The sequence below is a fragment of the Ursus arctos genome, unplaced genomic scaffold, assembly GCF_023065955.2.
Source record: "Ursus arctos isolate Adak ecotype North America unplaced genomic scaffold, UrsArc2.0 scaffold_31, whole genome shotgun sequence".
NCBI classification, from domain to species: Eukaryota; Metazoa; Chordata; class Mammalia; order Carnivora; family Ursidae; genus Ursus; species Ursus arctos.
In genome coordinates this window covers 31,792,257-31,817,855 of record NW_026622997.1, presented here as the reverse complement: position 1 = coordinate 31,817,855, position 25,599 = coordinate 31,792,257, and the positions used below count along the sequence as shown (strand labels likewise).

Below are 25,599 nucleotides of genomic sequence, written 5' to 3'. Positions count from 1 at the left end.
ACCTGTTTTGGCACGCTTCTGATTTCCTGCAGCATTTCATCCCTGTCCTCTGGGAAGCGTCTGTCTGCTGCTGGCATCTGTCTCTCATCTTCCTCCGTGAGCCCGCAGCGAGAAATTCAGTGCATTTTTTAGCTACGTTGATGACCCCTGTCGATAAATTTCCCTAATGCTTACCTGACAGACCCCGCCACTTCCTTCGGTGACCCCCGGCCCCTTGGGTACTTGGCATCCTCCTTGCCACCTATCTCAGCCCCGAGAATGGCTTCCTTTCGTCCCCGCCAGCATGTGCTTTGTCATCGTCCGCGCCGTAGGGGCCCCGTGCCCCGAGTGCCCCGCGCATGGCTCGGCCCGCCGCCTCCGCCCTCGGAGGCTTTCTGCTCGGCTCCTGTGCGCCCGCAGGGCCTCCTTTGTCTTCCTGTCACGCTGAGCACTAGATGGCAGACACGGCCGCCCTCTCGTCCTGCCTCCTTCAGTTGCTTCCATTTGTCTGACTCCCTGGGGCCGGCAGCCACAAGGGTCCTCCTCGGCTGCTTCCTCAGGCGCGTGACGCTGGTCTCATTCCAGCGCAGTGGCCCATCTGCCTCAACCGCTGCTCAGTCTGAGTGCCCAGGGGGCGGACATTTCTCCCCTCTCCAAGCCTCTCATGTCTGAGAAAGGGTAGAACCGGGGCCCCATGGCCGGCACCACGCACGTCCTGGCGGATCCAGGGCTGCTGCGCCGGGTGACCGTGGCTGAGCCATGCCGGCTGGGACGCGGTGCCCCGCGCCAACCCCTTCCCTCCCATTTCAGCAATGATCGTAGCAGAGCCGCAGAGGCGCACACCTCCATCCTCAGAGATCAGACCGGGTCCGAACGGGATCTGCCTGGGGACCTCTGAAACCCAGTCCGTGTACTAAAGGAAACAGAAGTTACACCTGTTTTGGGGTTGGGGGTTGGTTTTCTTCGTTGTTGTTAATTTTGGCTTTTTTATGGTTTCTATGGAAGCCTGGGTTTGAGAGCAAGTTCTGGAGTGAGTTTTCAGTAGGCAGAGAGCTCAGGGACACAGACAGCCCCTGGGAGGACAGAAGGACTGTGGGAAGGATGAACTGTCTGCAGTATGGAAAGACTGGGGACCTGCTTGCAGGAACCCACACAAGAGCCTTTACCAAGTCAGTAACCAAAGCTGTGGAGGGAATTGCCAGGCTGTCGGCTGCTCTCAGGCTTCCTTCTCACTCACTGGATGGACATAGCTGAGGAGGGGGGCTGTCATATGTATCTGTGTGTCCCTGGCACCTCGCATGGGCCTGGTGCGTGTACGCATGGAGTACCTGTCGGCGGAGGGAGTGAATGAAGTGTTCGGTCTGTCCATCCGTCTCTCCCTCGTGCATCATCAGCCACCAAAGGCAAGGATTTAGTACTACGGTTTGTCACCGTCAAGAGCCCGTGGTACTCCAAGACAGGCTTCTGCAGCCACACTGGGGAGTTTCTGAAACCAGACGCTTTTGTACGTGGAAAGGTACATATGCCACATACGTCCGCGTGCCCTAGTTGAAGACCCGCATAGTGACAGCTATTCTCAGTGTAAATTGCAATTGCGGCTTGTGTTTACTGATCACTTACTAGCGCCAGGCCCTACTGCACACCCTTGAGGCTCGTTACACAACCTAGCCGGCATACGTGAAGGAGATTCTATTCTCACCCACTTTTTAAAAACGAGGTAGCTCAGTACCAAGTGCCGGCGAGGATGGGGCACAGCGGCGGTCCGCCCCCAGCACCGCAGGAGCATAAACCGAGGCAGCTGCTCAAGAGGTTTGGTGACGGCGACATCGACTCAAGTTGAACATGTGCACGCCTGCCCTGAGGCTACGCATCTCACACCTGTGTGTGTGCTCTGAAGAAGCTCTGACACACGTTCCGGATGCAAGAACAAAGATGCTCACAGCAGCACTGCTCGTACTGGACCCAAGCAGGACACCTGCCGTCATCCGTCCAGGGAGAGTGGTTGAGGCAAGCATCGTCGGGCCGTGACGCGCAGGGTCAGTGTCCCAGCATGTCGAAGGCAAGAAGCCAGACAGGATTATGTTCCTGTAACGTCAAAAACAGGCGAAAGTAAGCTATCACGTATAAGGATGTGGACACAGGTGGTTAAACTTTTCTTTAAAAAAAAGCAAAGGAATAATTATTATTAAAGCCAGAACTGTGGTTTCCTCGGGGTGGGGAGGCTTGGATCAGGAAGTGCCGCCCACGTGGAGGGAGCAAGGGACACCCACAATGTTCCTGGGTTCTTGACCCTGGTGGAGTCTACGTGGCATTCACTTTATAGTTATTCAATAAGCTGCACATTTGCAAAAGAAAATTTGATGAAACTAGAGCTGAGAGATGTTAAGTGTTTTGCCCAAGGTCATCCTGCTGGCGAGTGCCAGCCAGGATTTGAATTCGGGCAATTCAAACATCCTAAAACATCCAGACTGCTCTGTTTCCCAAAAAGGCACAGTAAATAATGGTAAAGCCACAGAAGTGCTGTGCCCAGCACAGAGGTGGTGAGCAGACGGCTCCTGTGGGCACACTTCGGGCACCAGTCCGCACCAGATCTAGGAGAGAAACCAAGGCAGGGCCCTGGCTTAGGGCCTCCAGCAGTCAGCCAGTGAAGAGCAAGCCGTCCGTGCTGGAGCCGGCGTGCAGCCAGGGAGCCCAACGGCACAGCTGACGTGGACGGAGACAGAGGCTGGGGCCTGAGGAAGGGGCTTCCTCATCTCTAAAATGGACCACATGAGCCTGGCCCTCAGGACTGGAGAGACACGGATGAGACTGGGTGGCAGGGGGTCGTGGAGGGTGGGCGGTCGCAGACTCCCCGGGCTCGTGCAGGGAGTAGCAAGCAGCTTGTGAACTTGCAGCACCCGCAGGACAGAGAGTCTGCAAGTGGCTGCTTGAGCTGCCCTCCAGGACCACTCAGCACGGAGCCTGCAGTGAGGCAGAATTTATTTACAGGCTTCTGTCAGGCCGGTGAGTGGCTGTGGGTCCCAGTGCCATCCTCGTTCCCATAGCAACATGTGGCTCGAGTGAAGAAGAAAAACACAAAAACAGGGAAAGGGACTCTTTTTGTTTTGTTTTGTTTTAAACAACAAAACTCCTTCCTGACCTGGTGATAATTATTGCCCAGACACCCCCACCAGGTCTGCTCACACCCTCCACCCCTGGCTCCCCTGGGGTTTCCCCCTTACGGCATCCTCTAGAGGCTGTGCTCTAAGCCCCGAAAGGCAGGTGTCCCTCCACACAGCCACAGGCTGGCTCTCCAGGCCAGCTTTCCTGGTTGGTCAGCGCGAGAACTGAAGCAAACATCCCCGGGGGCAGAGACTCCGAGAGAGAACAGAGCAAATGGACTGGTTAGCCTCTCTGTCAGAGAGCTCCTGATCTGCAGAGAGAGCCCCAGTTCCAGCCCTCAAACTGCCGCTTCTGCCAGGGATGGGGAACCAGGCCATCCGGGGGGTGTCGTGTGGCAGTGATGGGGAAGGGAGGTGCCGAAATCAAACGTGCTCATTGAGAGAAATAACATCTGGTGGCACCCAGATGCCCTGTGGGGTGTGTGCAAGGCAGAGCTGGTATTTGCAGGGGCAGACTGGGTGTGGGCCAGAGACCAGGGAAACAGGGGAACAGCAGGGCCTCGCCACGGAACAGGGAGCCAGCCTGGCACCTGTGAGGTCGCGTAACAGTATTGCAGAGACTTTGCCCAGGCCCCCCAGTACGCTGCACTGCTTGAGGGCGGACAGGGTGTCCTGGTGTCTTCGTGTCTGAGCACCCAGCCCCCTGTCCCCCACACCATAGTCCCTTCGTAAATCAGCCTGAGGGCCAGAGCTTTGGTGCAGCGTTCTGAGGGAAATAAGCTCTCAGGAATCCCCTGTGACAACCCGCATCTGAGGAACGAGGCAGAACGGAAGATTGCACTGGGCTGTAATCCCCATGACCTTGGAGAATGGCCAGGTGATGGCTGTGGGCAAGTCTGGAAGCATGTAGTTCCAAGAAGCGGTGAAGGGGGGAGGGGGTTAAAGGTGAGAATTCCAGACAAAAATTTGGATTTAAGGACCACTTTAGATCATGGTCGAGGTCAGGTACCTCAGAAGTCAGGCTAAGAAGAAAGGGGTTGGAAGGGTCTAGAAGTAAGCTCTGAGAAATGGCCATAATGCATAGGCTAGCGAAACAGGGAATGAGCAGAGGAAGAGTGGAGAGAGTGAAAGGAAGGGAAGTCCTCACCGAGTGTGGTCCAGGAGACCCCAGCACTGGTGCGAGCCTCACCCCCAGCCAGCCCTGTGACCCCCAACAAGTCACTTCACTCCCTGGCTCTCAGGACGCTTGTCTTCAAAATAAGGAGAGTGATGGGGCACCTGGGTGGCTCAGTCAGTTAAGCATCTGATTTCGGCTCAGGTCATGATCTCGGTCTCGGGATGGAGCCCCACGTCAGGCTCCCTGCTCAGCGGGGAGTCTGCTTCTCCCTCTGTCCCTCTCCCTACTCATGCGTGCTCTCTCTCATTCTAAGAAATAAATCTTTAAAAAAAAGAGAGAGAGTGAATTCAATCTTAAAGTTTCCTTCCCAGGGAGACAGAAAAAGCAGGAAAATATTAATCTATGAAAGCAGACCTGTTACAGGCATCTTTATTCTTAAATGTCTATTATGAAAGCTTTGCTTGGGAAGAGAGAGGGAAGGTGACACAGCAGTGAGCACAGGTCATCGTTCCAAACACTCCACAGTCCTGCTTATCGTCGCGAGCGGCAGTAACTCTGCACTAACCTACTGGCCTGGGGGAAAGTGCCACAGAACCTGAGCCACCCCACAGTGAGACAAGGGAGACGTCCAGCTTGTGCAGGTAATAATCCTGGGCGGCGTCCCACTGCCCAGCCAGCGGGTGGGAGCTGGGCGGGGATCTCCGTGCAGCCGGAGCTTCCAGATGAAACAGACACACGTCACCTAGAGGAAGTGAAGAACTGCCCCAGGCAGCTGGGGCTACGCCTGCTGGCCCTCCAGGGCAAGGGGACACAGGCAGGCTCCTATCAAGTAGCCTCCAGCGGGAAGGGGGCCTTGGCAAGGCCACATCTACCAGGCTCTACCTAGGAACTGGAACGTTTCCCTTTTATCGTTTATTAGTCTTTTTTTCAAAACTAAAAAGATACCTCTAACACTCCAGGGCCAAGATATTTAGGATGAGAGAGTAAATCGTTCTCCCTGAACTCTGGAGGGTGCACACAGAAAAAACAGCAACCAGGGATTGCAGGGCTGCCTGGAGCTATGTATATTGGAAAGGCTCTTTTTCCAGAACCTTCCAAGCCATAAAGGTCCAGGGATCTGTGGGAGCCCTGGCCTATGGGAATATGGGGAATGGTATTGGAAAGCTTAAGAACTTGCCATACATGAGCAATGTCGCCAAGAATCGTACTCCTGTACCTACTGGGATTAGGTGCTTGTGCACAATGGTTTGGGCGTCCTGTCAGCCCTAAGCAATATTGAAAAAGTATTGTTCACAATCTGGAAATGTCTCCCATTGAAAAGGGTTTCTTAACTGAAAACCATGTTTTGGGCTGTTCGGATGAATATGGACAGAACTTTTGCTTATAAAAAGGGGTGTTTTGTTGGAGACACTTGGACTTCACTTTTAGAGGAACGAAAAGTGAAACATCCCCACAGCCTGCAGACAGACGCTTAACCTGTGCTCCTGCCGTGGGCATGAGAAAGATGTCATTGTCACCGGTGTCCGGATCGTGAGCGCTCGTTGAACGCGGTGTGGGTGCATGTGTCGCCACCGCAGACTCAGGGAAAACGGAGCAGGCGGTCTTCAGGGTGGCAGCGTCCAGAAGCCATGTCTTTGTGCCTGACTTATGGGCAGATATCCCTGAGAGGCGGTCATGTATTTTATCAAGATATGTCACCTTGGAAATGTAAGTCGAAAGCTCGGGTCAGGAATCCTATTTGTATTGGTGGGCATGAAAGCAGTCTGGGAAAATTACTCAGGAGAAACCCGAAAAGCAAGGTAGAGCCATGGATCAACATTTATTAAATTTTCCCAATTTCTGCTACATTTCACGGTGGACCCTGAGCGCAACCTGGGAAAATTAGCCGAGGCTCCCGTGCTTCTAAGAGCCTCGAAGCTCTGTCGAGCACATGGTGCTTGGGGAGTCCCCGTAATGAAAGGAGGCGCGGCCGGCAGCCGGCCGAGGAGCTAGCCCGAGCACCGAGAGCCCGAGCACGAGCGGAGGCCAGCGCGTCTGTGCACATCCTTTCCAGGTGGCTCACGGAGAAAAGAGCGCCCCAGACGCTCTCCAACGTGTCGAGGATTATGGCCCCCAGAGAGGAGAGGCAAAGTGATAATAAACAGGGGCTACAAAAAAGGACACCCGGATAGTGCGGAAGGCTGTGTCGGATTCGTACACACGACTACATCCCAAATCAGCCGGCCCCTCTCGGGGGACAGCTCCAGAGGCCGTTGAAGCTGGTTCAGCGAAGGTGCCCCTTCGTGAGCAGCGGCAATCACACAGGCTAATGGGATACATGATTGCCGAAAAGGGGACGCGAAAATGATGCGGCGGCGGCGGTAATGGTTTTGCATAAATCAGTATTGCGGCTCTGCCCTGTATGCCTCATTCACTTTTGGGCACATCCTTTCCGAGGGGTATTGCAGTCTCGGGAAGGTTCATGGGAAAGAAATGGAATGGCACAGCTTGTAGGCAAAGAGAAACTCGGGACCTGGCCGTTCCCCCTAGAGGGAGGCAGAGGAGCTTAAGGGTGCGGCCCCGCAGGCCGTAGCTTCAGAGGGCACCCCGCGCCCCCGGGGGGTCGTGAGGACACCCGAGCCCTCGGCTACCTCCCCTGGTTTCCGTGTGGACAGAGCAGAGGCCCTGCAGCCTCTCTTCCCTTGGGCGCTTCTGCAGGGGGTGGGAGGCCGCTCCTGGGAAGGAGCCAGTTTCTGCGCAGCAGGCTCACTTCCCACCCCTGCTCCCAAGAACGGAGTCGGGCCCGCTGTCTGGGTGCCCGACGCGGTGGTGTTGCGGCAGGAGCCCGGGAGCTGGCGGGCCGTCTGGCGCTGTGCCGTGGTGGGTTCGGGGCCAGCACGCTGTTCTGCAGAGGGGTGAGCGGGCTCAAGAGCGGCTCGGCCCTGAGACTGGATCCCGCCGCTCACTCCTGGGACCTGGGGCACGATGCCGGGCACGATGCCGCCTCCTTCGCATACCGGCAGGGGCGCCCCTGCACCCCCCTCTCCCCCGCTCAGCACCTGGTCCATGGTTGTGCTTAGTGGGGCGCTTGAAAAAACAAAGACAGGGAAAGGATCTGAAGGCGAGGACAGGCCCAGGAGGTTGGCTGGGCCTGGAGCCCCCGGGGGCCCCCTGCTGCCATCTTCTACGCCCGGCAGGCTGCCATCTCTGCCTCCCTGAGAATCCTCCCAGCCACTGCGGACCCTTTTCTTTCTTGTGTCCGTCTTACCGCGCCTGTTCTCAGGTTCGTTTTTTCTTCCTTTAAAAATGACTCTTTCCTGTTTATCCCAAATCGCTGAAGTCTACTTCAGGGGGTTTCAGGGTTTGAGGTTTCCTGTCCCTGCCTTCTACCTTTAGACACCTTTTCCCCTCCTTTGCACAGTTTTATTATTTGTATTCCTTTTATATTATTTTCAATTGAATCCTTTTCCTCAGTCTGGAGCCTCTGGCCCCCTGTTCAGGTCTGGCCAGCCCCTTGGAGTGCTGCCACGAGCCATGCCCCCCACTGCCACCCACCCCGTACCCCCCTGCCCTCTCCATCATCACCCTTGGCTGGAGAGCTCCAGTGGCCTCCCCTCTCCTACTGCTTCAAGGGCTCCCTCCTCTGGCCTTTCCTGCTTGGCTCCCTCAAGCTTCCCGACTCAGCTCAGACATCTCCCCCAGGAAGCATTCATTCCCGACACCCCCTGTCGGCTGGTGGGGCAGCCCTCTGTGCCCTCACGGCTCCCTGTGGGCCCAGAGCCCCTTGCTTGTCGATGAATGTGTCTGCTGTCCCTTCCAGATGGTACGCCCTCTGAGGGACCAGGCCTCACATGCTGGGCATGCAAGGGGTGCCTCACACGTGTTGTAGAGTGAATGACCTCCTGACCCGCACACCCCAGTCACCCGGTTCCTCTGGCCACTCCTACCACACATGTGGGGCTCAGTCTGTCCTCTCTGCCTGGCAGCCAGAGGCACCCTTCTTTTCCCGACTTCCGCCTGCCCTTTGCCCGCCCGCTCTAAGTCCCACTGCACAGTTTACCTCTTCGTGGACTCCAGGCCTGACCCATCTTCCCATTTGTAACACACCCTGTTTTCACTTAGAACTGTCAGCACAGTTTGTGACTTACTAAAATTAACTGTTTCCTGTGTGTTGCCTTTGAATCTGGCAGAGCCTGCTTGGCTCTCTGGAGATGCTCAGGGAACCCACATTAAAGTTCATTGGTCCTTCAGGGACACCCTCGGATCCCAGACTGAGGCTCGGCTCGGAGGTGGCCCCATCCCTCCTGTCTGGTCACACGTGCCCACCTCGAGGCAGCCGGCAGCTGGGATGTCCATGGCCTCCTGTCTGCCCTAACTCAGATGCAAGGGCCGGCCACTGGTGGCAGGGGAGCAGTGGCTAGGATCTCTCGAGGAGGAATAGCCATAGCCATCTGAACGGCCCGCGGAGATTTGCTGTCACTATTGCTAGGCTTGTGGGTAATAACAACCATTTGCACTATTATTTTAAAACAGGTGGGTTAAATGGGCTAAAGGTGGTTGTGCAGTTCACGTCACCCAAGTTATAGAAGAGAGAAATGCAGGCTGGAAGTGGGAATGACAGCAGGAAGGAGGGCAGCAAGAGGCAGGCCAGTGAGCATTTATTAAGTGCCCACTATAGACAGTCTTCCCGGGCTTCCCCACCACCGTGCGGAGCAGAAGCCCCTGCCCCTCAGGGTAGGGACGCTGATGGGACCCTTTCCGAGATGAGAGGCACGTTCTGAAGGGCCAGCCAATAGTGCCCAGCCCTACAGAGAGCTTTTTTAAGCTTATTTTTCAATTCAGAATTGAAACACTGAAGTGTTTATTCCTGTGTAGGGCCTGCATGGGAGAACGGACAGCCATGCCTTGGTCCTAGAGTCCTAAGGGTGCTGAGATGGGTAGACAGAGGCAGGAGTGGGCCAGGCTTTGGGGCGGAAGGCCTGAAGACTCACAGGGCCTGTGGGACAAGAGCTTGCCTGGAAATTAAGGGCACTGAGAAGCTCGCAGGCGCATGGGGAGAGAAAAACCCCTTCCACACAGAGGAAAGGTAATGAGGAGTGGGACAAGTGTCAGTCAGTGAGCAGATCAGCGTCAGGGCCTGAGGAATAGCCTCCAGAGCTATGGGCCCAGAGCGCAGGCTGCGGGATTGCACAAATAATGGGTCAGAGAGTGTGACGGGGCAGGGTAAGGACTCGGGGTCAGAAAGGGGGAAGGGGCAGTAAGTACAGCGTGTGCACATTTCCCTTCCAGAGGGTGGAGATGTGGGCTCTGGGGACAGAGTGTGACCAGTTTGGACTGAGAGAACAGGATGTCTGTTGGCTTACGAGAAGCTCCAGCAGGGGGGAGGGGGTCTTGAGAGAGGGTGTGGGTGGGACTCCAGGCAGCGGAGGTGTGTTCTGGGGGGGGCTGTCCCGATGTGCCCCCGGCAGCCCCACCCACACTTAGAAAGAGGTGTGCTCATAAGCCAAAGAGACCGTCGCTAACCCACCAAAAGATGGTCTTGTCACTTGAAAAGCTTAAAGAATGTTAAACTGAGGGAGAAGAATAGATTAATAGCGGCCACTTAGAAGATGTTCAGATTTGCCCTGCGTGGTACAGGTCAGAGCTGATGGCGCAGACAGCTCAGAATCACAAAGGGCCCTCCCGTCAGGCTGTCGTCAGCTTAGCACCTGCAGATGGGCCCAAACAGGGAGATTTGCTCTAACGGGCAGAGAGGAAGGGAAGAAAGGAAAAGGAAGGAGGATGGGGGTGACTGGGTGCCACGAGGCCCCCAGGAAGCGCCGTGGTGGGAACAGGGCCGGCCTGAGCTTCAAGGAGAGAAATCTGCTCGCTCTAAAGGAACCCAGCTCTGCCAAAATGAACAGGACAGACCTGAAGCCTCATGGCCTCCGTTAGTCTTCACATTAGAGTTTGAGATGTGAAATTTGAAACAGCGGTAGATAAATGAATTGAAGTGGGAATACGGGGAAAATAGTGATGCAGAAAGGTGAGCACGGAATTTATATTTTAACTATAATCTCACAGTTGCCATCACATTTGTCTTCTCCTCTGTGAACCTGACTCCATAGTAGAAGGTTGTGTGTGTGTGTGTGCACGTGTGTGTGCCCGGTGCGCGTGCTCGAGCCGTGGAGGCCACAGAGCCCCCGGGATGAAGGAGGGACAGTTCCTTGTCGCCGCCCCCCACCCCCGCTTCTGCCACAGCTGCATCGCCTCCCTCAAGGAGGGGAGCCGGTGCCCACCAGCCCTGCCCTGCGTCCTGCCCACTCCCGGGGTACCATTGCCTTACGCCGTACAGACAGGCCCTTTCTAGAAGCAGACTCAACCCACACGGGCAGATTCAAAACTGAGCGGGTCGTCTCCAGCCAGCAGGCCTGCGGAATAAAGGGAGCGAGGCAGGGATTGCCATTGTTCTGGAAGCACTGGGTGGCCCGGGAAGGCAGGCACTGCGGCCTGCCTGTATGGCTGGGCAGGTGCCATGCCCCTGGGCCACATGGCCTGCCTTTCATGGCTGTCTGCACAGGCTCCAGGCACCCAGTAGCCGGGGCAAATATCACTACAAACCAGGTACACACTCAGCATTTGTACCCAAGTTCACCGATGACTTTACAAGTTTCACCATCTAACTTCTTTAAGCAGAAGCCTGGAGACAAAAGGGAGAAAGCCTGGGAGAAGGTAGTACTGTTTGGAGAGCCAGGGCCCTACCAGCTGTCTGTCCAGGAGGCTCTGGTCGAGCGGCTGGGCTTCTGCCCCGACGGACCCCCTGCGACTCCCCCAGCCTCCGTCCCTGTCACATCAGCAGCCCAGCACCCCAGTTTGTTTAAGACTCTCTTGCACCATCAGGCCCCTCAGGAAGTGGAGCTCACCCCTAAACCCCATTCCAGCTGAGGCTGCCATCCGCCCCTACTGCCAGCCTCCAGATCACTACCCCTGCCCCTTGCTGGGGTCCACCCCTTCCAGGCTCCTCCTCACACCCCTCGCTCTCCCCAGTGAGCCTGTGCGGCCCTTCCTGCACCCCAGCCCCCTCACTCCGGCCGCCTGGGCTCCAGCCTCCTGTGCCTGCTCATCCCAGAAGGTTGGGACCCCTCTTGGATTTGTTCTACTTTGCTGAACTTCGCCTCTGACAAGTAAGCAAGGTTGATGTGTGTTTCTCTTGAATCATCTCATGGACTGTAGCTCCTCCCCTTGGCCTCTGTGACCTCTCGCCCAAAGCTCTCACCCCTTGTTGAGGACAATACCGTTGGCCCCCACCTGACCACACTGTCCTCCATCTGCAGGCCGCCCTGCCCCTCGTGACCGGATGAGTCTTTCCAAACATCCCAGCACCTGGTCAGTACCATGTGTACTTTTGAGGCCAGAGTCTTTGTTGTTGGAGCTGACGTGCAGGCCTGGCCCCATGGGAAGTGTGCAGTTGGTGTTCGTGGGGCGAGCATGTCCCGGAATGTTCCTCCGCAGAGACCTCGCCGGCCCTGCCCACTAAGATCTTCCCCTCAAACACCACTGGGCCCTTTCCTCCCAGGTGCTGACCCGTGTTATTCCCCTTGCCTGGAACACTTCTTTTTTTTTTTTTTTTTTTAAAGATTTTATTTATTTATTCGACAGAGATAGAGACAGCCAGCGAGAGAGGGAACACAAGCAGGGGGAGTGGGAGAGGAAGGAGCAGGCTCATAGCGGAGGAGCCTGATGTGGGGCTCGATCCCAGAACGCCGGGATCACGCCCTGAGCCAAAGGCAGACGCTTAACCGCTGTGCCACCCAGGCGCCCCTGCCTGGAACACTTCTAACCCCAAAGTGCCCCTCCTTCCCTCCTATTAACTTTTAAAAGCACTCCCTTGAGGGCTTAGAGTCTCCTAAGGGCAGCAGCAGTGGCCTTCAAACATTTTGTTTGCTTATCCCCTAAAAGAACTTGGGAAAAAAAAGTATAAGTAACCCTTTGAACATTTAAGGTTGAAAAGTAAAATATTAAGTTGAAATACAATTATTCTTATAAATACGAGGTAAAAAAATACACATTTTTATAAGACAGAAGATGAGGAGCCAATTATTAGGAATAAATATTTGATGATGTGATTCACTAAAATAGATTCCAACCCACTCATCGAATAAGGCACACCAAATCCGAACGTCATCGTGCAGAACTTGCACGTGGGTTTTAGCCAGTGTATCTTGAAAATGTTTTAATTCTGGAAAAAATCCCAATTATGTTTAAAAAATTACACGAGTCCTGAGCACACCTCAGTTCTGACTTGTGAACCTCTCCCCGGGGCGCAGCCGCGCGCTCGCGGGGCCCGGAGGTGCCAGGGCCCATGCCGAGGACAGGTCAGGGCTGAGCCCTCGTTCCGGGAGGGGAGCGGGCGTGTTCACAGGCAGGCCTCGCAAATACAGATCCTGAGGATCTGGAAACGCATTCCCTTAAAACTGCCAGCGTGCTCCTTGGGAAGTGGCTCTGCAAACCCCACACCAGAGACCACCGCTGGGGGGGGGGGGGGATGCTTCCCTTCAGAGAGCCCGGCCGACCCCAGGGAGCCGCAACCCCAGAAGGATCTGGCCGTAGGTGGGAAAAGGAATTTCCATGTGTGCCGGGGAGGGCGGTCAGCTTCCCTGAGGGGGGAAGCTGCCCCCCCAGCTCACACAGCAGCGGTGGCTTCTGTTTCGCGCCGGGCGTGTCAGGCTCACACCCACACACCGTGCTGTGCGCTGTCCGGGTCGGGCCGTGCCGCGCCCTGGGCCGCCGAGCTCTGAGCCGTGCCCGTCCTCTCCAGGGGGGCCCCGCGCTGGGCGCAGAGCTCAGGCGGCTGCCCCGGGGACTCGCGGGCTGTGGCTAGCTCTCCTTGGCTCCCGGGGGCGGCCGGCTCTTGCACGCGAGGTGTGCATTCCAGGTGCGCCCGTACGGTGTCGAGGCGGAGCCCCCTCCCCGGCACTGCTGTGCAGCCCGTGGTTCTGCCTCCGGAGCGACTGGCTTGGACCCTCCAGAGAAGCCCGGTCCTCCCCCAGGGTGATGCCCTGCTGGCTTTGTATTTTTTGGTATCAACTTTGTGGACGTGTAATTCACACACCCGACAACTCACCCATCAGGAGCGCGCAATGCCGTGGTTCTAGCACGAGTTGTGCCGCCGTCCCCACAGTCCCTGTTGACTTTTAACCCAGCTGCCAAAAACAAGATTCATTCGTTAACTAAAAAAGAAGAGCTCGTGTGACGAGAGTAACCCGAAATGGAATAATCCAGGGAGAACTTTTTTCTAAAATATTTTATTTGCGCAAACACAAGCAGGAGGAGCCACAGAGTCACGGGGAGAAGCAGGTTCCCCGCTGAGCAGGGAGCCCGATGTGGGACTCGATCCTGACACCCTGGGATCATGACCTGAGCCGAAGGCAGACGCTCAACAGACTGAGCCACCAGGCACCCCCCCAGTGAGGACATTTTATAGGAAGCCATGTCGGACTGCCTGTAACTTACAGACCAGCAGCCCGACTTCTGGCCCGACTGACTGAGACAGGTGTCCCACTTTCTCATCGCGGCCCGGGTCTGCGGGGTCCTGAAGGACCTCGGCTGCCTTCTGGTGGGACACCCGCCATCGCTCACCGGCCCTGTGCTCTCTCTCGCCAGGTGTTCCACTGTGTCCACTTTGAGTGTCCGGAGCAGCAGAGCAGCCAGAAGGAGGAGAGCAGCGAGGAGTCGGGGCCAGGGGAGCCCAGCCTGGCCGGTCCGCAGCTCGACCCCCACGCCCTGCAGGCCCCCAGCGGCAGCTCCCTGCCTTCCAGCCCCCGCTCCGCCTCGCGCTCCCCCAACCGGCAGCACCAGTAAAGGGGGCGCCGACGTGGAGGCACACGGGTGGGCCCCGAGGGCAGGGGCCAGGACTGGTGTCCTCCCAGGAGGGATCTCTGTTGACCGCCCGTCTCCCTTCCTGGGAGGAGCAGATGGGGCTGCAAAAACGGACACAGAACAGGCTTTCTCCCAAGGACGGAAAGGGGCTGCTTTGTTCTCCTCAATTTGTTCAAATCAGGCTGGTCTCCAGGGGGAGAAAATGGGTCTTCAATCTTCATCAAGTCCACCATTAACACCCTACCTCTCTCATCTCACCTGGGCCAAGGGGACAGAAGGCGGCGTAGCCGGGCCGTGTCGGAATACCGAAAGGGGCCCGAGCTCGAGGGCAGGACAACACGTGAGGCCTCTATTACCTGCAGGTGCCCCTTAGGAAGTGGGTTTCCGTAGAGTGGTTACTTTTATGGAACACACGGCCCTGGCAACTAAGTGATTTTTCTTTCTTTTAGTTATTGTCCATTTGCTGAATCATAGGTGTTCCAGATCTTGAAATGTTCAAACAGCAAATCACTTGTTTAATCCCTTTTGACCCTGTAATTTTCCTTCCCTAGTTTTGAACGGCTAAGCCTGGGGCGGAGCGGGCGGTGCTGTGCTCGGCTCCTAAATGAGGCACCGAGGCGGCGTCAGGGCACCCGGTCTGACGAGGAAAATCCTCCGAGGAACTTCAACCAAATACAGAATGAGCAAATCAGTCCGAGGACACTGGAGTTAATAACCGCTCGAATTCCTGAGTTATTAACCTGTCATTCCTGAAGCGTCTGCAGCCTTTGAGCTCGGGAGGCTGACGAGGAAACAGTGACTTTGCCACCTGCTGACTTCCTGCTCCGAAGTCTGTCGGTGTATCTGTAAGTCTGCGCTGCTTCCGGTTGGGCCGAGCGCGGCCCTGAATCACCACCGGTTAGCTGGCCGTGGGGACGGCGGCACTTCCGGCGGCCCGTGTCAGGAACACGAAACTGGGGCTCTGCAGCGAGGGCTTGCTGTGTTTCGCCCCCAGACCCAACTGCCCGGCCGGGGTTTGGAAGGCGCCGCAGCTGTGAGCAGCTTTTCTCATCCTCGTCCAGCCGATGCCCCGTGGCTGCCGTGGCCACCGTGGCTGCCGTGGCCGGGTGCGGCTCTGCTGTGCCCGGCGCGCACTGCGCTGGGGTCCGCCCAGCTCGGGGGACCCCGGCCCCGCTGAGCGCCGGCCCTCCGGCCGCCGGACGCAGGCCCAGGCCCTCGGCGCACCCCGGGACCCCGCCTGGAGGAGGTGGGCTCACAGGGCGTTCCTTTCCGGGTCTTAAAGACACGTCGGCTGTGGGTGGACGCGGAGCCCCTGGGCCCGCGCACTAAACGCTTTCGCCCGTGCAGCCGGGTCTTGAGTCGTCGCTCGCTATGGGAGCAGCAGGGCCGTCGGACCCCACGGCCGAGCAGGAGGGTGGGCTCTCCGTTTGATCACGCCGCGGCGGCTCCGGGTCCCGTCCCGCTCTGCTCTCAGCTCGCACGTCCGACGCCTTCCCCACTGTGTGGGGCCAGCGGGACCCCCGAGGGGCGCCCGGCATCTGGGGAGGGGGGCCCACAGCAGATGGCAGCGCTGCTCGCTCGCTCGCCGTGGGTGGCCGCCCCGCGTGACTTGGCCACTGCCTTTGTCGGCATCCAGCACGGGCGGCCGGTTAGCGTGGAGAGTTCTGTCCCCTCGGCACCTCCCTCATCAGCGCGGTGGCTCAGCCCGAGAGGTCAGCAAGAGCAGAGCCGGGCTGTCGGTAACGTCTCCATTCAAGGTTTCTTTCTGAAGTCTCCCGTCCAGAGAGGAGTCCGGGGGCTTGGAGGCTGGCACCGCTGACCTGGGAACAGGGGAGTGGGCTGGTGAGGACCTGGAAGGTTCCGGCCCTCCATCTCCAGACGGTTGGGTCCCACCGGCCCGGGCACACGTCACCGTCTCAGACACAGGTGTGGCTGCTCAATGTCACATGGAAGAGCCACAGGCCGCGAAGCTTGAGCTCCGGGCCCCTCCCGCCCCCGGCTTGCTGCCTCCTCCCCTGCCCGGCGCATTCCCTCCGTGTCCCGGCCCTGAGGGCTGTCTCCGGAGCTCGGAGTTTGTCTCAGCAGGTGCGGGACGGGGAAGATGAGGCCTGCCCATGGCCGCAGGGAGAACGGGGACATGGCCTCCTTTGCTCCCCGAAGCTGTGGCCACCAGCGCACCGCCCTCGGGTCTCCTGGGCCTGACGCGAGGCCTTGCTTGCACGGAGGCCCGCGCTAGACCTCAGGCAGCCGTGGACGAAGCTCAGCAGGAGCCGCTCGGTCCACCTCCTGTTACCGGGCCGGTGGGCTCTGCCTTCCGTGGTGATTGGCGGAGCGGGGTGGAGGGGGGGCTCTGTCTGCAGGCCTGGCAGGGCGGGGCCTTCTGGAAGGCGCCTGCAGACCCCAGGCAAGGTGTGTGGCCCCAGACATAGGCAGGGCGAAGCGTGGATCCGCAGGGAACGAGGGGTGAGTGGGCAGCGGCTGGTCCTGCCGAGGGCTCCTCTCTGCCGCCAGCTGGACCCAAATACCCCCAAACTGGAAGAGACCACCGGAACTCAACGGGAGTGCGGATAAGACAGCCTGGCGCGCAGCCAGAAGGATCCCCAGATGCCTGCAGAGTCCCAGACCCAGCAGAGGGAGGAGGGTGCGCCCCCTGTAACATGTGAGGAAGGACATGCGGCTGGGTCCCCCAGGGCCCAGATGAGGGCCCCGCCTGGTGAGGGTGCAGCCTGGGCGGTAACACGTTTAGGGAGAGGTTGGGCGAGGCCTGGCCCTCCGTGGGGACAGATAGAGGGGTGCTTGTGGCCTCTGGCCCGTGACTGGGATTCTTCTCCATTGCAAACCGTAAACCAGCACCTTTGTGACCACCGCCCAGGGCAGGAAATCGAACACTGCCAGAAACCCCCGCCCTTCCCTCTAGATCCCAGTTTGGGGCAAGAATTAGCTGCCCTGGGGCTTTGGGGGATAGCCTTGCCTTCTGGCAGCTGCTGGGAGGGCCGGCTGGGGTGACACTGAGCACAGCAGGTGGGGCCTGTGTCCCCCGGCCGCGGAGCTGGCGGCCTGCTCTTCGGATCCGGCGCTCCGGATTTGGAACAGGTCTGTAGTACGACGAGCGCACACCCGCCCGGACGCACACTTGTTTCCCCACATTCTCAGTGCTTTTCCTGTTTTACTTCTTCGACTTTCGTTAGAACTACGAGCCCGTGATGGATGTGGGACTCTTCTCAATTGCTCTTTAAATTGTCACTTTTTAATCTTATTAAATGAAGTGTCGATACCTGACAAATACATTAAAAGTGTTTTATTCCTAGAAGAGTTGGGAAAAGAAATTATTTTCAGCAAGAGTGGGATGTGTTTGTTAGACTGATTCCTTCGCCAAAAAAAAAAATGAGTTTTTGAATTGTGCAAAAAATTGCTCAGTGGTTATGCTGTCGCCCCAATTGTCAAATCGCTGTGCAGACGGCTCCAACACCATCAACCTCACCTTTTTTTTTTTAGAAGATAACAAAATTGTAATCACTTATTCCTTCTAGCAAACTCAGAAGAAAAAAAAGGAAAGTATAGTCTGCGATGAAAGGCAGAGCCTCCTGAGTGCGCCGAGGCCACTTGGTCATAAAGAGAGGGCGCGAACCCCATTGCGGGCTTCAATTAAGAACCTTCCTTTGGACAAGGAAGAAAGGTGTCAAAAGAGAAAAAAGAACATTAAAACTGTCTCCTTCAGGAGTTTCTCCTCATTAGCGTTTGCTTTCTGGTGTCACCATGTTAATCCCACCTCCCATGCAGGTGGCGGGGTCCTCCGGAGGCCGCCGAGGTCGGGAGGCGCCGGGCAGGGCGGCCTCTGGGGCGGAGGCCGTGCTCCATTTCTTTTGCCGCTCCAGCCATCGATTCTGTGTGTTTGTCCTGACGACAGCTCCAGCAGGAGTTCCGTGCTCATTAGTGGCCCGGGAAATTTAAGATGCAGCTCATGGTTCTGTACCACCATCGTTTTTATTATTATAATACTAAATTAGATGGTGCCTGGTGCCTGGTGTTTGCTCAGGACTTTCCGGAAAGGGGGAGGGGAACGGTTTCGACAGCATGCAGGGCAACTAGGACGCGCTGCGCTGTCTCTCCTCCTCGACGGGGACCGGTCAGCCTCATTACTGGAAGGGGTCCTGAAGCCCGGGTGGTCTGAGAGAGCGCGGACAGGGTGGTGAGAAGGGTTTGGGTGGAGGACAGACCTGCTTCCCGAATGCCTCAGCCCTACCCCGGGCAGTGTCGTGGGGAGGAGACGGGATGCGGTGCTTCTGCTCGGTTCCATCAGACTGGCTGAGGGGAGCCATGCGCCTCCTGCCTCTGCAGACGTGGGAGCTGCTCGGATGACTGCGAGCTCCCCCACTGGACCCCCCACGTCCCTTCAAGCAGGACTTCCCGCTCGACAGATGCGGGCTGGGACCTGCCTCCAGTGCAGGGGTGTGGAGTAGGTGCACAGACGAGCTCCCCCCACAGACACACACTTTGAATATCCCCGATCTCTTAAATTACTCGTTAAAAAGTATTAGTAAAAGTAATAATGCCCGTGGGAGAACATTCCAACCTAGCAGAAGGGCCAAAGGTGCCCCTCCCTCTCATCCGGCTCTGAGTCACCCTTGACCTGGGCCAGATTGGTTCCTCTGTAACTGACTCATTGCGATGGGCAGTAGCGGCCCCCTGCTCCCCTGCCCCTCGGTCCTCCTTCCCAGCACCCTGGCCTCTCCCAGACAAAAGCCAGACTGAAAGGAGCCCTCCCATCCCATCAGGTTAGTTTCTTTTTCTTTTTTTAAAGAACTGAAATATTCCCCAAGGGGCCTCATGGCCTAGAGATTCACAATCATCCCCCTATAATTTAAGATAAGTGTCTCGAGCATTTACCATTTGCATCTTGAATATTTATAGCCCTGAGCCAGGAGTGGGGGGAGGAGGCGGCCTCCACCTGCCTCCACCACGGTCTCCTGCCCGGCTGTCCCTGCAGCTGGGACAGCTGAGGAATGCCACCTCTGAGCCAGCACAGAGGGCCTCCATCCCGTCTCGAGGTGGGAGGTGCCGGCTCTGCGCAGAACGGGGAGCGCCACCCCGAGCAGAGGGCGTGGAGGAAAGATGGGCAAGAGGGTTCGAGAGGCTGCTAGGGAGGGGATCTGGGTTCGGGGGCGTGGGTTTCCGTGGATGCCCTGGGAGCCCTGCTGTCACTACTCCCATCCACCCATCCATCCAAGCAGGAGTGCCTCAGGGTTGCTGTGGGGCTGGACGGCTGAGCCACGCTTGCCAGACTTGTGTATGCGCTGAATTTACCAGAAAGCACCTCCCCTGCCCTTGGGGTTTCTGGGCCATGCTGTTCTCTCGCTCTCAGCACCCTGTCTCTGCCAGGGCCCCGCGTGGCACGACGCCCGCAGGTGCGCGTGAACCCCCCGCGCCTCCGCTGCTGGTGGGTCGGGGCCGTGACCCCACGTGACTGCACTCGGCCACCTCGGACCTTGGCCTGGCGCTGACCTTGTCGCCTCGAACAGCTTGGATCGGGTGGGCATGCGTTTCTTTTCTGAACCTGCACTCAGGACTCACTAACGTCCCTCCGCTGGAACCTGCCATCAAGGCGGTTTTGAAACCGGATTTAGGACGGACTGCATTTCCAACAATCTGTCGAAGTGCTGAACAAGACAAAAACCAAATCCAGAGAGACTGGGGTTCACCGGCAGCTGCTCGCCGGGTCCCCTCAGGCTGTGACCACCGCCCGGCCCAGGCCCTTTTCTCCGTGCCGGGGACGCAGCAATGACCAGCGAGCACAGAACAGGCCCGTGTCCTGCCTTCGCGGCATTTACATTGCTGAGGGGGGTGACGGACAACAGACGATACCCACGAGTGTAAGTGCGGCTCCGGCCCCAGAGGAAGGTTGTGAGCAGAGGCGGCCCCGGTCTGACTCACACTGGTCACACGCGCCTGCGGCCAGGTGCAGATGCGTGTGATGGCGCTCAGCCTCGACCATGACACTCTGTGAATGCGCTAGAATGAGGCTCCCAGAGCCGAGGTACCACACACCTGTCTGGACTGCTGCAGTAGGTGTTCTTCGACCGTCTCGCTCCCTCCAGCCTCTTCCTTGGCCTGGAAGTTGTCATCTTGCCTGAAGATCTTAAAAGTGGAAAGCAAAAAAGATACCTTTTCCTGAAATTCAAAACTGTTGGCAGTGCCCAGGGGGCCCTCGACATCCTCAAAGGAGAGGACTGGAAGCGGCAGGGCCCTCACCCCAGGCATCTGCGTGCTTGGCTTGGGGGCTTACGTCCTGAATCAAGAAGGCCCCGGGGCCTGGCGTCAGACACCCCACCCCATCGTGCAGCCACGGGCCTTGGGGCTCTGGAGGCGGAGCACCCGAAGACGGCGGCCTGGCGCAGGCCAGAGACAGGAAAGCTCTACCACGAGCCCGGCCCAGGCCCCCTCGGCCCCTCTTGCTGCCAGGAACCGAGGGCACTCACGGGTCATCCTCGGGCCCAGGACTGATGGGAATCAAAGATGAAGAGGAAAGCCGCTGCCCGGACAAGGGTCCATGAGTCTGGCCATCATTTTCCACGTGCCGGTTCTTGTCCCTCGTGGACGGTGGCGGAGAACGTGGCCTGTAGCCTCTTGGCCCAGCAGACTCTTGGGTAGAAACGGTACCGCTTAAGGTCGGTCCATTTATATGGCATCTACAAATTTTCAATAAATGCCTAAAATTCAAGCATCTTCATCTTAAGACAGGGTGAGAAGGGGAAAAAAACACCACCCCAGCTGTCCGATTGGAGAATTCCTGTCGGGAGCAAGGGCAGGAGGAGGGGGGAAGGTTGTTGCAGAAATCGGGGGAGAGGTGGTGCTGCCTGGACCGGGCGAGCTCCAGGGGCTGTGCCGGCAGGGCTGACAGGCTGGGGCGGGGGGTGCTGAGAGAGAGGCAGTGGGGTCAAGGTCGACTCCGAGTGGGGTCACCTTCACAGAACCAGGGACGGGGCAGCCAGCTGATGACACGCTGGGCTTGTCCAGAGAGAACGCAAGGAAGCTCAATGAACACAAAACCTAAAAGTCCCGAGGAAAAGCCAACTGCACAAGGTGGTCCGGTTGGTACTGGTCGGTCTGTGATGGAGGCGCCCTGAAGGGGACGACTTATCTCGGTACATCAGCTCAGCAGAAGTTAGGGGTACACCTGCTTTAATGCAGGGACTGGGTTTGCAGGAAATAGCATCGTGTTACTACGGGAACTCGAGCACGCAAGGATGGCCCAGGTCATTTCCGCTTAGCTCAGGGGACAACCGGTTGGGTTTCTGTTTTTCTGAGTGTGGTGTGGAATGTCTGTCATGGTTGGATCACGTTTTTCTTCTCCGAGTTTGAGAGGAGTCCTGGAACCAGTCCCCAGACCGCAGCGAGGAACGATCCCCTGGAACGTGATAGAATACCAGGCCCCCACCCATGCCTACAGGTCCCGACTCGGGGGCCAGCGCCCCCCAGCTTCAGCCCTGACAACCCACCCGGGGCTGCCGGAACACTGAACTAGAGGGGCGACAGCCGAGACCCCGAGCCCGGAGCTGAGGGCTGCACGGAGAGTCCGGTGTCACCACAGTGTTTTTGTCAGTGGGACGGGATCACCAGCAGGGAAGGCGCTGGTCCTGCGCTGAGCCCTGGAGCCCCAGCGGGTAGAGCCTGCGGAGGTGAGAGCAAAGGCGGCCGAGGGATCTGGAGACCCTGTGCCTGGACACCTGGTGGGCACAGCCCGCGGGGAGGGCAGGTCAGTGTGGCAAATGCCCCGAGGGTTCAAGAAGAGAAGAGGGCTGGGGCGCCTGGGTGGCTTAGTCGTTAAGCGTCTGCCTTCAGCTCAGGGCATGATCCCGGAGTCCTGGGATCGAGCCCCACATCAGGCTCCTCCGCTGGGAGCCTGCTTCTTCCTCTCTCACTCCCCCTGCTTGTGTTCCCTCTCTCGCTGGCTGTCTCTCTCTGCCAAATAAATAAATAAAATCTTTAAAAAAGAAGGGAAAAAAAAAAAAAAAGAAGAGAAGAGGGCTGAGGACGGGTGGGATTTAGGGGGCGCCCGATTCGGGTGGAATCTGGTTTTCTGGAATTGACCACCTCTGAGACAGTCCCTGAGGCTGGCTGTGAGCTCATGTGTGGGCACCTGGGATCCCCACTTCTTTTTCTCAGTTTTTCCAATCCTCCTAGCACACTCTTCTCTCCTTTTACAAGGCTTGGCATCAGACTTCAAAGCCAGCCTTGCTTGCCTCTGAGGGTCTTAGCTTTTCTTCCATTGACAAGATTTTTTCCACCAGCGACCAATGGTTATCTTCCAGTACCAGAACCTGGGCACGCCTGCCTAGGACTTGGAAGGATCAACCCTTCCGAAGTGGCTACACATTTTCAGTCCCTTCACCTGTCTGGGACTGCAAAATTTCCAGAATATTCTACTTGTTTCATCTATTTAAATTTTGAAGATCTTGGACTCTGAATTCAAGATGGCAGACGGCTAGTTTGGAAGGCCAGTCGGCTGTCTTGACTAAAATGTAACATGTGCAGTAAGATAAAATGAGCAAACACTGCCTTCTCCTCCCTCTCTCTAAATCACAAGCAATGACCAAAAAGAGAGTTTGCAAATAAAAATAACGGAGTGGAAAATAAGGAGGTGATGCCAGAACCCCAGGAAATGGTGACAGGTAACCGAAGAATTGCCTCCGACCACGATGAGCCTGCTGTGCCATCTGCACGCAGAACACAGTGCACGGCAATCGGAGCACCCAGGTCTCTTCATAAAGCGGCCGCGTCCTGCACGTAGCGGAGGCGAGGGGGGCGCTCCCGGGGGCTCACGCCCGGGCCCACGCAGCACCCAGGGCTGCTGCTGCTGCTGCTGCTGGGGGGGGGGGGCAGCCGGGCGCGGGAGCCGGTGTTCGCAGCCAACAAATGGAGCGGACGGCGAGGATGAAACAAGACCGTGAGCCACGGGCTCCGGGACGGCAGCTGGCACACAGGTGTCACCAACGCAGCCGCTCTGCCGACCTGTTCCCCAGCTCCTCCGCCCGCTGCCCTCCTCGGCACTCCTGGCGAGACCCCTCGGTGCCCCCGGGGCGCGTGGGCTCTTCAGAGCATCGCGGGGGTGTGCTGCGGGGGCGGGGGGCAGGGCCCAGGGGCGAACGGCTGACCTTGAGCGGCTGTGGGGAAACCCCAGCAGGTGAACCCGATGGGGACAGCAGGGTTTCGGGGGGTGGGCCCTTTGGTGGCAACAGGAGACACTCGGTCAGCAGTGCTCCAGACCTGGAGACGGCTCAGGTCTGCAGAGGCCCTGGCTCTTGGTCCTTAATAGGATTCCTACACAATTTAATGTCACAGCCTTTATAACTTCTTTTCCCAGTTACATTCTCGGGCCCTGGAGACACTTGTCCTTTCTGAAAGCTGGTTGGCTCGAATTCTTGGGGAATGCCCAGCCAGACCTGTCCTGACCACAACAGGCCCTAACACGACGAGTTCCTCCGTCCCAAGGCCCTGGTTCCTCCACATTTGGGTCAGACTCCGGGGAAAGAGCAGCTCCTCAGTCCCGCCTCTCCACCCACAGCGGTGGCCGGCTGCCCGGGAGCGAGGCCGGGGTGACTGGACGCTGCCAGTGGCCTCGAGGTATCCTCGGGAGCGGCAGAAGTCAGTCAACACACCTCACCACCTGTGTCGCCTCGTTCCTGTCAGCCCAGCGGTCAGGAGTGGCCGGGCCACCATGTCCCTCCCGAGTCTCTGTCATCCCCCACGCTGCAGGCACTGTGGCACCTGACAAGGGAGTGCCATCTCCGGGGCCGGGCTGACATCTGGGGCATTACTGATTAAGATGTGTCCTTCTGTTTCATCAAAGGGCCCACCCTGGCTACGGGCTGCCAGCCAACACCCGAAAGCCTGAGAGCCACTGGGCGTCTGGGATGGCAAATTGCCACCTTCCCCAGCAAAGGAACAGGCCAAAGGGAGTGGGTCCCTTGGCCGAGAGGCACTTGGGAGAGGTCCAGCTGGACAAGAATGGTGTCCCGCCTCCCGGGCCACGGCCGCCATCCCCTGCTGCCGGGCTGACCAGGTGGAGGGTGCCACAAGGACTGGGAGGGCCAGGTCACTGCTGAGGCTCTCAGCGAAGGTGCCAGAATCCACTGCTTCATGAGCACCTGCTTGAGTCCATCAGGGCGGGTGCCGTCACCCCCAGCAGCTGTCTGGTCCACTGTCCTCCGCTGTCCTTGCCTGGCACCACCACCTCTGAGACCTCGCGCCACCCTCCCAGCAGCTGGCTGACTAAACCCACTTGTAGTCACCATGCCCAGGGCGCTGAGCACTCCCCGCTGCCATCAGACGTCACCTGTTCACGTCCCATTACTGCAGACCGACCGTCCCAGGATCTAATGGCCCAAAACGTTACTTTGCTCACAAATCCACAGTCTGGTCACGGCTTGGTGAGACAGCCCATCTCTGCTCCACTTGGTGTCGTCTGGGTCAGTGGGGGGGGGGGGCAGGTCACCTGAAGACTCGCTCACTCCCCACGGACCTGGCGAGTGCCTGGGCACCCAGGCAGCTGGGCTCCTGGGCTTCTCTCTCTCTTTCCGGGCTCTCCACATTGTCTTGCCAGTGCGAGGCTTCACGGTTGCCAGACTTCTTTTTAATTGAAGTGTGATTCACATAACGGAAAATCCGCCATTTTAAATGAACAGTTCAGTGGCATTTAGTACATTTGTGACGTGCAAACGGCACCTCTATCTAGGTCCAGAACATTTTTATCACCCCAAAAGGAAAGCCACACCCACGAAGCAATCAGTCCCCATTCTCCTCTCCTCGTGGCCCCTCGTGACCACCCACCTGCTTTCGGTCTCTATGGACTCACGTCATGTGTGGTCTGTGACTGGCTTGTACTCAGCCTTGTGTTTTTGAGCTTTGTCCACACTGCAGCATGTGTACTTGATTTCTTTTCGTGGCCCAATTGTAGGACTACACCCCATTTTGTTTCTCCATCCATCCCCTGGTGGACGCCTGGGCGGTTTCCACCTTTCGGCTGCTGTGACAGCCCGGCCACGAACACGTGTGCGCACACACCAGAGTGGCTGCTTTCATGTCTTCTGGGCGGATTCCAGCGAGCGGAATCGCTGGCGTATGGTCATCCCGTGTAACTTTTTAGGAGCCACCAAACAGCTTTCTCCACTGGCCACCTCACTGCACACCCCCCCAGCAATGCACAGAGGTCCCCATGGTTTCCACATGCTTGCCAGCACCTACTCTCCATTTTTTGATCATCACCGTCCCAGTGGATGCGACTCACACGGCAGCCCTGGGCTCCCGAGGCACCGGCTGAGAGTGCCTTTCAGGTCTAGCCCGGGGCCAGGAAGCATCGCTCCTGCCGTGCGCTCGTCATCCAAGAGCCGGTGGCCAAAGCCAGCACCCATTCAAGGGCAAGGCCTCCATCTGTTGATGGGAGGAGTGTCAAAGAATTTAGGGACCAGTTTTAAGTCGCAGTATCTTCATGACATTTCTCGCCCAGAGGCCCCGGGAACATAGACCGGCACACCGCTCGCTCATCGAGAGAGTCGGCCGGCGGACCCA

The 25,599-nt window shown here is 57.8% G+C and overlaps 1 protein-coding gene across 3 annotated transcripts in view; it reads left to right on the top strand.

Moving 5' to 3' along the window:
• BTBD9 (BTB domain containing 9) overlaps positions 1 to 20,752 on the top strand; it is a 410,047-nt gene extending 389,295 nt beyond the window's left edge. For all 3 annotated transcript variants that reach the window (XM_026482809.4, XM_044378324.3, XM_048225847.2), the window contains one exon: positions 13,819 to 20,752. In XM_026482809.4, the coding sequence (XP_026338594.1) occupies positions 13,819 to 14,016 (198 nt within the window). In that variant the 3' untranslated portion in view covers positions 14,017 to 20,752. The remainder of the gene's footprint in view (positions 1 to 13,818) is intronic.
• The last annotated feature ends 4,847 nt before the right edge of the window (positions 20,753 to 25,599 follow it).